General features: G+C 43.3%; 1 protein-coding gene across 3 annotated transcripts; it reads right to left on the bottom strand.

Moving 5' to 3' along the window:
* Positions 1-62: 62 nt before the first annotated feature.
* On the bottom strand, positions 63-11,197 carry mmp23ba (matrix metallopeptidase 23ba). 3 transcript variants are annotated; one of them, XM_035536362.2, is made up of 8 exons: positions 10,872-11,197; positions 6,417-6,556; positions 5,577-5,716; positions 4,465-4,632; positions 3,768-3,932; positions 3,203-3,313; positions 849-975; positions 63-640 (listed from the first exon to the last, which is right to left on the bottom strand). In XM_035536362.2, exons 1-8 carry the CDS (start codon positions 10,992-10,994, stop codon positions 466-468), a joined length of 1,149 nt encoding a protein of 382 aa, XP_035392255.1. In that variant the 5' UTR covers positions 10,995-11,197; the 3' UTR covers positions 63-465. The 3 variants fall into 3 exon arrangements, 2 of the variants coding, with proteins under 2 accessions (XP_035392255.1, XP_035392257.1); XM_035536364.2 differs by having other exon boundaries at positions 6,417-6,552; positions 10,872-11,013; XR_014118813.1 differs by having other exon boundaries at positions 622-640; positions 849-1,069.
* Between the last annotated feature and the right edge of the window lie 460 nt (positions 11,198-11,657).

The raw sequence follows: 11,657 nt of genomic DNA, 5'->3' as shown, positions 1-11,657 counted from the left end.
AAAACAAAGTCCACTGCAACAGCGTTTCACGGTATTACAGAGAAGCGAAAACAGCCATAGAATAGTTTTGTTTTGTGTTTTTATTTGGCACCTAAATAACACATTTACATAGCTAACACAATAACCCTGACATCAGAACTCTGATTAGATTTGTGTATTAATGCAGTGGACTATGTGCCCAAGTGAGTGAGGTTCCATGGTGCTGCTGTGAACGTAAGCCTTGGGTTCCATCATGGATCTGCCTCTTCTCCATCTCGTCAGCGCTGCCCGCTGTTCCGCACGGCACTCGTTCCCAGGACGGCAGAGCTCATTAGATCAGGGGTATACGGAGGCAGAGAGAAGGCAGAGAGAAGGCAGTGTTGGGGTGTGGGGGTGTGTGGAGCCACTTTCTGGTCTTCCCCGTGTTTCCTCACGTCGCTCGACTAGCATCTGTGCTGTAGTGCACTCCAGAGCGCACCGCGGCCCTCAGAAGCGCACGCGCACCTTCCACGAATAGTTCGTCAAAACCTTGTTCTTCTTCCTCACGATGCAGGTGTACGTACCCTCGTTGATGGCGTTCGCCACAAGGCTAAGGTGGTCGTCCTTCAGGGAGATGTAGCCCGGGTGCGAAACTTCTAGCAGCTCATCGTCTTTGTACCAGCTACCGTGATCAGAGTGTTCACAGGTTATGGGGTTTACGGTCAAACCGACCGCAGGGGGAAGGAAACAAATGGGGGGAAGCTTTGAAAACACAATCATGAAAAGTAATTTCATAAATAACAAATAGCTCATGGATAATCATTCAAAACAGCTGCTAGTGTTGGAGCACCAACTCAGAAATGAAGGTATAAAGGAAAAAATGAACTTACTACACTTTGCCTCGCTTTGCAGCGATTTTCTTCCCACAGCGGAAGGTGAGTTTCTTTCCTTCGGCGACAAGCTTTTGTTTGGTCCGTGGTGGCTTTGGTGTCGGCGCGACAGTGGGAAAGGGAAATGCTGTTCGAGCATTACGACATGGTCATTACATGTGCTGCTGTAAGCATCCGCAAGGTGTGCATGCAACGCTCTTTATGCAAGTCGCCGTCAGGTTCTGTTGGGAAAGACAACTCTCTTTCTGAAGTATTTACTGGTTCCGTTACTGGAGGAAAAGCAAAACTGGCCTCGGAAGAGCAACCGGATTGAGTAATGTTTACACTGCACTCCGAATAAGAACGCACGTTAGCCACAAACATAAAAAAAAAAATTCTTTGGCGTCTCTGCCAGCTTCTAACTAGGAGGAACTGTTGATGTTGCTTTGGTCCTCGTCCAAACAAAGTTGGTCTTCTTGCGTGTGAGGCCCATAAACCACATGCTAAGATTCCAGTGGCTTGTCTTCATGCAAGAAATTTCCCCCAGAAGCCCAGACTTTGCCCTGGCTGCGATGAGAACCGGATTAGGATGTGCATTCCCCCTCTCCTGTGAGCAGACAAAATCCCAGCCCTTCGACGGAGGAGCTGTCCACATCGGGACGTCTTGAGGAGGAGACGTTTCCTGTTGTGTTCTTCCAGGACACGGGTCTGGCTCAAAATCCTCGGATTCCTGAACCGTGGGCCTTTTCTTAGATCCCTCAGCTACCCTGCTGTGCAGTAGCAAGCAACTTTAATACTTAATCATTGATGCCTGATGCCTCACTTTGGTCCAAGACCGGTGCTGTTTCAGGCCCCCCCCCCCCCCCCTTCCTGAAACATTTGGACAGCGCTACCTGAGATGTTTACACTCATGCATGTCGCTTCATAGTACCTCGTCCTGGCTTCTGCTCAATGGGGTGCCTTTGCATGATTGGCTGAAATCGACTTAGCCCTCTGGGTAAACTGGTGAAAACCCACACCAATATATCAACCAGTACACGGTTCTTCTGTATATTCACCTGTTTGTTCTGGATCTTGCATTTGGAATCTATATATCACTACATAATGAAACAGGAAGGGATTTTTTTCACGGGTGAGATATATCAGTACATTAGGTACAAGCCTGTGGTCATGTGACCACTCCACTTTTCCTCCACTAAATGACTGGGCAGGGATAGGCCGTTAGAACTTGGCAAACAGAATTCATATCCCTACAGCAAATGAATTAATCACTTATTTTCAACAAAAGTACTGTACATCTGCTGTAAATTTAACGTAAGCTGTACTGTAATGGTTATACTGTCAAATAAAATTACATTTAAATTTTAGATGGAAGACTTTTTCTCTGGGGGGAAAAATATTCATTGCCAAAACTAAAAATCCTGTTAAGTACTCTAAGATTACAAATAGAGATGTTGAAGTCAGACACAAAAACCTTTAAAATGGCATTGTGGCAGAAATAGATGTGTATTTACAAGGCCAATTTCAAATAAACTGTATAAGTCAAATTAAATCACCCCAAATTTCAAATAAACCATTTATGTTTCAATAAAAAAGAGCTTTGTAAGGCAGAAAAACAAAATTCTTGGCCAAATCTGCTTGTTTATTTTGACTTGGGACTGTTGGCTTGGGCCTGTTAATAATAATAATAATAATAATAATAATAATAATAATAATAACAGAGCCCTTGCAACAACAACAAAAAAAACACATCAGATATTTTAATTTTTGAATTTGTACAACTTTTACATTAAAATGCTAAATATGCTTTATTTCGACTTACCTTATTCTTTCATGTGGGCATTTAAAAATAAAAATTGCAATAATTCTTTATAGTATAGTATTTTATTTTATAGAATGGAAAAATGAATGGACATGTATGGTTTTTCGTTGCATGGGCTCAAGTAACAAGCTAAATTCTAGGCATCTACCATTGTAACGAGTATGATGAGTAGAGAACGCAGGTGCTAGAGGTCTACGATAAGAGTGGGACATTTTGAATGAAATCCTAGTCAGTTTGCTAAAATCTATCTAAAGAAGTGTGTGTTGTGCCCACTGGAAGCAAAGCAAGTATTGTCTTGCCTCTGAATATTTGTAGAAAACATTTGCCTAAATAGTGTTTATGTCACACAAAGAAATGCAGCGTAGTTTTATACTTTGTATTGGATTGCATGTAACGAAGAACTCGATTTGTCTGCATGGCTCTATCCGGACTTCACATCAAAAGTTCAATATATGGCTGTATCGCAATAACTTCACCAACTGGTCCGTGTCTAATGAGAAGTAAATGATCTGCTACACTCGAATGCCTGTCGGCTCCTGGCAGCTGCTCTTACCGTAGCAGAAGTCGCAGCTGTAGGGACAGTGCTTCTGCATGAGTCTCCGTTTGCTTTCGCAGTAGCCTTTCCTAGCCCAAGCAGGACAGATGAATAACCTATCCAGACATCCTGGAGAGAGAGAGAGAGAGAGAGAGAGAGAGAGAGAGAGAGAGAGAGAGAGAGAGAGAGAGAGAGAGAGAGAGAGAGAGAGAGAGAGAGAGAGAGAGAGAGAGAGAGAGAGAGAGAGAGAGAGAGAGAGAGAGAGAGAGAGAGAGAGAGAGAGAGAGAGAGAAGGGCACGTGAAAACTACAGAGGTAGAGCTGGAACCAGGGACAAACGTTAGGCTTCACATAAAGATACCGTCCATCATGGTCGCCTCTTAAAATTCACCTGCTTTTAAGGACTCTTTGAGATCGTTATTGGCCAATGGCACAACAAACCTTTCCTGCCATTCGTCGCAGGAATTTTTAAGCAGCTTTGAATAAGCACGCGGTACCCGACTTTGCCCGTTGCTGTCAAGAATTGCTCGAGTTTTAACCGGCTTCGGACAAGCTTGCTCTACTTGGACAGAGTGGTTACGTACCGTAGAGCCGTTGTAGGCCCCAGACGTCGTCTTGGGTTATTAGCTTGCGGCCTGTCAGCGTGGCGTTGAGGTGCATTATGGCTGTGGGGTTCTGGGAGTGCATCAGACCCAGTGCATGTCCAACCTCATGAGCTGCTACGTGCACCAGGTCAGTCAGCCATACGCCTGCCATACACATGCATCCATATGAAATGGTCCCCTTGCCTTTAATTAGACACCTTGTGGTGTGAATGTTAAATTACATGTAATAAAATGTATCTTGCCTGCTAGAAAGGAAACAAGGAATAAGGATTCCGCCTTTACTTTGTTTCGGCTCAATCTGTGTGGAACAGGATTCTGTAGGATTGTTGCACACCTTGAATACGTGAAGACACTGCAGCCCTCGGTGTGGTTTTAAGAACACAGACGTCTGTATAATTCTAGCATAATCTCCTACTGTCGCAGTTTTTTGGAGGTAGTATTTGTCTGTTATAAGTCCTCGACCTTCAGTAATTACACCAATCAATACTCCACCAAGCGCACCTTACCCAAATGCGCATGGCCATACGTACCTATGAGCACGGGATGGATCACTGAGCTCAGTGATCTTTAATTTGGGTAAATTCTGGCATGACCTCATCATCGGTCTAAACCACTGTCATATGACCGAGAGACACAAATAAAGCAAAGTGAAAAAAAATAAACTAAATGCACTAGCCTTTCTTCCAGCTGAAACGCATGTTCCCCAGAATCCAGTACTCATCATCATCGAAGTGGATCTCTCCGGTCGTGGGGAAGAAGGCGTGGGCCAGCTCACCGGTGATGCCGTCAAAGCAGTGATGCAGGTAGGACTGCAGGCAGTCTGTATGGTTTACAGAGTAGAAGCCTGCCAGAGCAAAACGTTCACTCACGAGCGGCCCTCCAGCACAGACGAGCACCTGGAGATCAGCAAGGCCGCACTCTCCAACAGCCGTAAAAGGCCCCGAGGAGCATAAATCGCGCGAGTCGGCTCTGCACGTTTATGCTGAAAGTAGCTCTCCGTGTCTCCCCCACGCGCGCGTACGTGGAGATCGACCGTAATTTCTTTAACGCACGCTGACTTTGACAGGAATTCTGAAATCCCACGACGATCAGCTTCTGAATTTGACCCAGGATGTCCAGCCTGTGGCCAAAATTCCATTAAAACTGGGGCGGCCAGCCACTTGTGTGTCACGTTTTGTTTTATTTATTTGTTTTCTTTTTAAAATTAGATTTGCTTCGTAAGGATTTTTAGTCTTTCTTTGGGGGGGGGGTCCTCCCACAATCGTGACTTGAATCCCCCAAAAATGTCATTGTGAATTAAGGATTGACCTCAGCTGACAACTCTGTGCATACAAGGCAAATTGATTTAACGTTTGCTTTTTTGCAATATGCACTTCATATGCAATCCAGCATGAATATTGTGACAGAACATATTTCTGTATCACATTGTGCCAGTACTAGTGCAGATAGATTTCTTTATTTAAGCCTAACTATGCCCACATTTCGTCAGGTAAATAAACCTTAAGCCTCTGTGTCCACCTTGCATTTATTAAGTTAAAAAGGCTCTATGTGCACAGCTAGAAGAACGTCAGCCGGCGTTTTGGCATTTTCTATCAAATCCCGCGCCTGCAAAAACATTCCTGAAACAACAGTTCTGCCATACAAGCGATGTACTGCCATTTCAAATGAATAGAACCGATTATATTCCCACTACTCTTGTTCTGCCATGCTCCAGGCATACGCCGACTAACACCTGGGCGGACGTTCCTCCGGGCCGGGGTGCGCGAATGAGAAGCGCAGTAGCCGTACCGATTTGGATGTCGGCGTCCTGGTCGGCAGGCACCTCTCTGAAGCTGAACGGCGACACGTCGCTCCACATGGCGAAGGCTTTGGCGATGCCCCTGCGTGTGTCGCTGGCGTTCAGCAGGTTCCTCGGGAACGACAGCAGCCTGCAGCGGACGTTGCGAACGGTTTTATGCAACCGTAACACGTAAATACGTAAAAAACATCTTGGACAGGGACTACTGCCCTTCTGATGGCATGTAGAGTGCAGTGTCTGACCACAGAAGCCCTTTATACTTTGTTTAAACTTGTACTAGCACAACCCCCACGACCAGTGGGAGAATGGTTAAGGATTACCCGTGCTTTGGAAATAAATCGACCAGTGATGAATGGGGTGGTTGATTCATTGTGCATGGTAACATATGGCCTACAGATGGTCTCTGCTGTACAAAAGGCCTGTATAATATAAGTGTAGTGTGTGTAGGTGTGTGTGAGGAAGGGTAGTGTGTGTAGGTGTGTGTGAGGAAGATGTTTCTAACAAACTGTGGGTGAATGAGTGAACGGTGTTCTGAGCACTGTAGTGGTTTGATATACAGACTGCCAGGAAAAACAAAGAGTCAAAAAACAGACATTTCTTTCTGACATGCTGTGGGCAATGTTTTGGCAGGGCTGACAAACAGTCTGGGTTGGGTTTCCCAAACGCTTCAGAGCACGAAGCTCATCGTTAAATTTTACAGCGAGTATGTCGCCATATCACTCTCGCTCTCCTTTAGGATTTTCTTCGCACCACGAAGCGTGTGGGAAACGCAGCCCTGGACGTTCAAATGTTTCACAAGGGGCGTACGAAAACACAAGCAGAACTCCTACTTGTATGTCAGCTTGAAGTTGTCCCATTTAAGCTTCTCCGGTGTCAGGGTGTAGCGCTTGTTCCTGGACAGGTGAAGCGCATGGGACCGGGCATCTTTGCGAATTCCAATGATCAAAACACCAGACATGTCCGCTTCTTCCTTGGACAAAAAAACCTCAGATTAGCCAAATGATCATTAAGTCTAGTTCCGTTTTTTTTTCCCTTCTATGAAGCTTCTCTCCTCATATGCCCTCCTCCAAAGTCACGCTCATCTAACAGCTTAAACGGTGCGTTTTAAACCCACGCATCTTGAATGAATTAGTCAGATAGGCAAGTCTTGTTTGAAAATGGGCAAAAAAAAAAAACGTGTTTTGCCTTGGCGGGATGCAATGTTTTGTTGTACTTGAAGTATTGTGACTTGTGTACTTATAGAAGTGTCTACAGTGAAGCAGGAGACAAGCTTTTTAGACAGGACTGAAAACATCTATCTGCGTATTTAGTCTGGGAGCTGGGTGTAGAGTAACTTCAGTTGCACAAAAAAACATTTTTGAAATGAATGATCAATATTCATAACAATGTATTTGTTGAAGGTGGAATATTATTTGGGCCACAAAAGAAAACTGACTCCAAAACAGGAGGCCTGATTAATCAAACCCAGAGGTTGTATATTAATATCTCCAAGTATATTACATAATTATTACATGCATGAGTTAGGCAACTACAGTCACTTGAAGATATTGTTCCATAATTCACGCATTGTAATGTGAGTGTATCAGATTAGTGATTCATCGCATACTTGAGACTTGATGTGTGGTTTAGCACTAGTCGTGAATCCGTGTCTGTCTTTGTCCTTACATGGATATTCGCTTTGCAGATGCAACGGCAGCATGAGCTGGGAGACTTCGCCGTGTGTGGCACTTCTGTCGCTCACAGCGGAGAAAGTCATTCATAAAGGACGTGTGTGCTAGTCGAAATGTGTACCGAGAGCATCGCAGCCTGGGGACGCGCAGCGCGGTCTCGACCCCTGTTGCAGTATCTCCAGTCTGCAACTGTTTGAAACTTTGCGGTACACATGTACCTTATGTAACTGGATGACAGTCTGAATAATTTGGATCATCATTTTGCGAGTTAGTAAACTTGACTTCTCTGGAACAAGCAGACAACGAAATAAAAATTCTTGGTAGCAAAGAGCTGTTGGAACCATCCCCAGCAAATAAAACACGGACACACACGTACATTAAACGCGTCCATTAAACACTGAACACTTGGTAGATACGCTATTAAAAGACAAATTACCTCCCTCATTCGGTAAGAGTTTTACTGTGTACATATGAAAGAACACCAGAGTTTCTTTTTCTCTCCCGGGTCAAAATAAAACTGAACACTGCTTATGATATGCTTCAAAAGTTATGTATTAGATTAAAACGTTTCAGTATCAGCCTTGGCTGTGTTTTGTCTGCGGTGCTGGACTGTTCTGTCTTTGAAGCAGTTATGTAGTTGTAAACTTCCCCCAGCAGTAACCGAATGTTGAACCCAATCCTTTTATATCGGAAAACACACATGTACACCCCTGCCCAGTGCCAGGTCTCTGGGTTAAAAGTTTACAGGCTCCAACCCCGCTGCACCAGTCATAGACCTCGAACTATTGCACGCTTTAATCAAGAAGCCCACATCCTACGGGCCGTGCATCTGCATATATCTTCATATATCTTATATGGCTTATATATCTTCATATAGCTTATATGTCTTATATAGCTTATAAATCTTCATATAGCTTATATAGCTTATATATCTTCACATATAGCTCATATATCTTCATATAGCTTATATTTCTTCATATATCATATATCTTCATATAGCTTATATATCTTATATTTCTTCACATATATATCTTATATATCTTCATATTGCTTATATATCTTATATATCTTCATATAGCTTATATAGCTTATATTTCTTCATATAGCTTATATAGCTTATATTTCTTCACATATATAGCTTATATATCTTCATATTGCTTATATATCTTATATATCTCCATATAGCTTATATATCTTATATTTCTTCACATATATATCTTATATATCTTCATATTGCTTATATATCTTATATATCTTCATATAGCTTATATAGCTTATATTTCTTCATATAGCTTATATAGCTTCAATTGCATATATCCGTTTTGACGCTAACCCCTCACGTCTGGAGCGGCCACTGTTCATCGCGGGCCTTCGGCCAAACCTCAAAATGACCCGTATGTACAAGCTGATAACAGCCGTTTATGGAGCAAGAGAAGGCAAGGGGGCGGGGGCGGGAGAGGCGGGGGCGGGAGACGGGAGACGGGAGACGGGGGTGGAGGCGGAGGCGGGAGACGGGGGTGGGCTGCGAGGCGGAGGAGACATTCCTGAGTCGAAACAGTCCCAGGACAGGCCATGTAGTCTGGCTTTATATCACATGCTTTCGCAGGGTTGTTGTTCTAAGCTAAGCTCTTGGCAAGACACTTGCTCCCCCTTTTTTTTCCCAAAGAAAAGAAATGGAAAACGGGAGAGGAGAGAGAGAGAGAGAGAGAGAGAGAGAGAGAGAGAGAGAGAGAGAGAGAGAGAGAGACATGGCGTTTGAAGTGCAAGGCGAGCGCGGCAGAGTCGAACCCCGGTACGAGGCCGGGGGTGGTGGAGCCAGAGTCGACCCTCCTTCCTGTGAGCGCGCGACGTGTCGCTACGTACGCGCGCGCTCTGCTGACGAACCCCCACGCGCGACGCAGGATTGAGGCAACCGCGCGACGCACTAAATGGCTGAAATGTTTAATCAAAGTGAACGTGCTCAATGGGCTAGGCGCTTCTGTACACGCAATGAAATACAAAAGCCCTCTTTCACCTTAATTATTCGGTGAGATTGTAAACCAAGTTTATTTGCTGTTTAAACATTTATATGTGGACCTAAAAACATACTGCATGTTGCTGCGTGCACTTTACAAGATAAATAATTTACATTAGGCCATTTCACGCCCTGCCACAATCTGTTTGATTAAAGAGTGTCCCACTTTAAAAAGATTTGGGTTTGGTCCTTTTTAAAAAATAATAATAATAATGCTGAACGCTTGTGTTGACTCTCCGATGTAATGGTATAAACCTTTTAACCAATCTTCAGATCACAGCTTCAGAATCCCTAGTCCACAAGTAATGAAGTTGCATAAACATACTAAACAAACATAAACCGTCCAAGCCCTTTGACTTTGTTAGGATTTGAAGAGCCCTTTATGGCAGAAACAATCCCTGGTAGTTCTTTATATACCGAACAGGCCTGCCCAAGATTTGTTGTTAGGCGCAAAAAGTAGAATTAAAAAATATTTTTAAGTGATGTTTTGGTTTTGCATAAAAACCATAAAAAGGCCATTATGGCCTTTCATAAGAGAACCTGTGTAGAACAGATTGCGTGACTGAAGCAGTAAGAATCTGCCAATCAGATACTCAGTTCATGCTTAATTAGTCACATAAACAGTGTGGCCACTTTACAAGGCCTTCCGTATTAAGGCTACCAGAAATCACTATGTTTGAACCGGACTCTAAACATGACTAAAGTTCACCGTTGCGGAAAAACTTTTGACGTCTGCAAAAGATTTACCCCATACTTTTTACAAGCCTTTAATGCACTTTTTACACACACACACACACACACACACACACACACACACACACACACACACACACACACACACACACACACACACACACACACACTCATCGTCCTATCAGTGTGAGACTGGAGTGCTTTAATAAATCGTCATAGGAGTGCGGTCTAAGAAATTGCTATAACACGTCAAACAAGAGGCACGTGCAACAGATGCTGATACATGCACTGTCCTGTTAATATAATAAAGTCATGATAGTTGCTATAATTCATCGCGGATTAAGCTGACTCATTCATGTGCATATATCCATAATTATTTCCATCATCCACAAAATAAGATAAAAGTTAAACGATAACGATAATACATGCAGATGTAGCATAGTGTTGTAAGACTTCAAAACCATTACTTAAAGTCTACTGTCTTTTTTTGTTATCCGATATGCAAACTAATTTATACATTACATTTTACAGGCGATGTAATAGACCATAAGATGACTGTAATTATTAGTCTCCTTAGGAGGCTAATTATCGTTCGGAATGAAACAAACAAAAAAGAATGTCAAATTTACGCTCGTGCAGAACGTCCGGGAGGGATGGACATAGAATACAAAAGCAATTCTGTTTGTAACCCTAATTCATGTTTGATAATAGTAATGGAAAGTCATCAAAATCCATAGGCTGTTGTCAAACCATTGATCGTTTGATCTGTAAGACCTGCTTTTTCTCCCTAACAATATCATACGTGCAAGTTTCGCACACAATCGATGCCGCATTCTGCTACGCGACACGCACTTTTGATGTGAAGTAGCGTCCTGAAGCAGCCTGGTGAGGAAGAATTCACACCATACCTCAAATCTCCAAGTAGGAAAAGCTGTGGCTTCGTGCATCACCGTTAAGAAGACGCCGATCACCGCCGCCGCAAGAACAACCCCAGCGCACTCTTCTTTTCGCATACTTGTCTGGCACACCATGGTTGCAATGTCGCCGTCCAAATTTTTAACCGAAGCGAATATTTATTTACTTTCTCCACCATTTATTACCCTTTGATTTACTGGCGTTCCATCGGGGTTAGGAATTTGACCGACAGCCTGTGTGCAATGTTAAATTTAGGGATGCAGGTAGGGAGAGCGAAATCTCCGGTCTGCCACGGTCCGAAATGAGTGGCGGTCACGTTCCAGACTGTGGAGCTATAGTTGAATTTTTTCCTCAGACTCCCGAAGCACACCTCCAGAGCCTGCCAAATGGTCTCACATTACTTCAATGGAGATCACTGCCTGACAAGTATTAGTAAAGGAAACCAGCTGTACGTACTGTAATTCAATCAGTACGGATTAGGCCTACAGTTTTAACTGCTTTTATCCTAAACTGTGAGATTCATATATTTATTAAACATAATTTGATTCTCTTGTATGCACAAACGGGTCTATTACATTTATATTCATTGCTGATTGCTGTGGAATCTTTCTCTCTCTCTCTCTCTCTCTCTCTCTCTCTCTCTCTCTCTCTCTCTCTCACACACACACACACACACACACACACACACACACACACACACACACACACACACACACACATTCAGTCTACTAAATATAATTAAATCAAGGACCAAGTTCATTAGATCATTCCTTTCCATT

The sequence above is a fragment of the Electrophorus electricus genome, chromosome 20 (genome assembly GCF_041902795.1).
Source record: "Electrophorus electricus isolate QZ-2024a chromosome 20, ASM4190279v1, whole genome shotgun sequence".
NCBI lineage: Eukaryota > Metazoa > Chordata > Actinopteri > Gymnotiformes > Gymnotidae > Electrophorus > Electrophorus electricus.
Note: the sequence above shows the minus strand (reverse complement) of the source record. Positions and strands in the feature narration are given on the sequence as shown.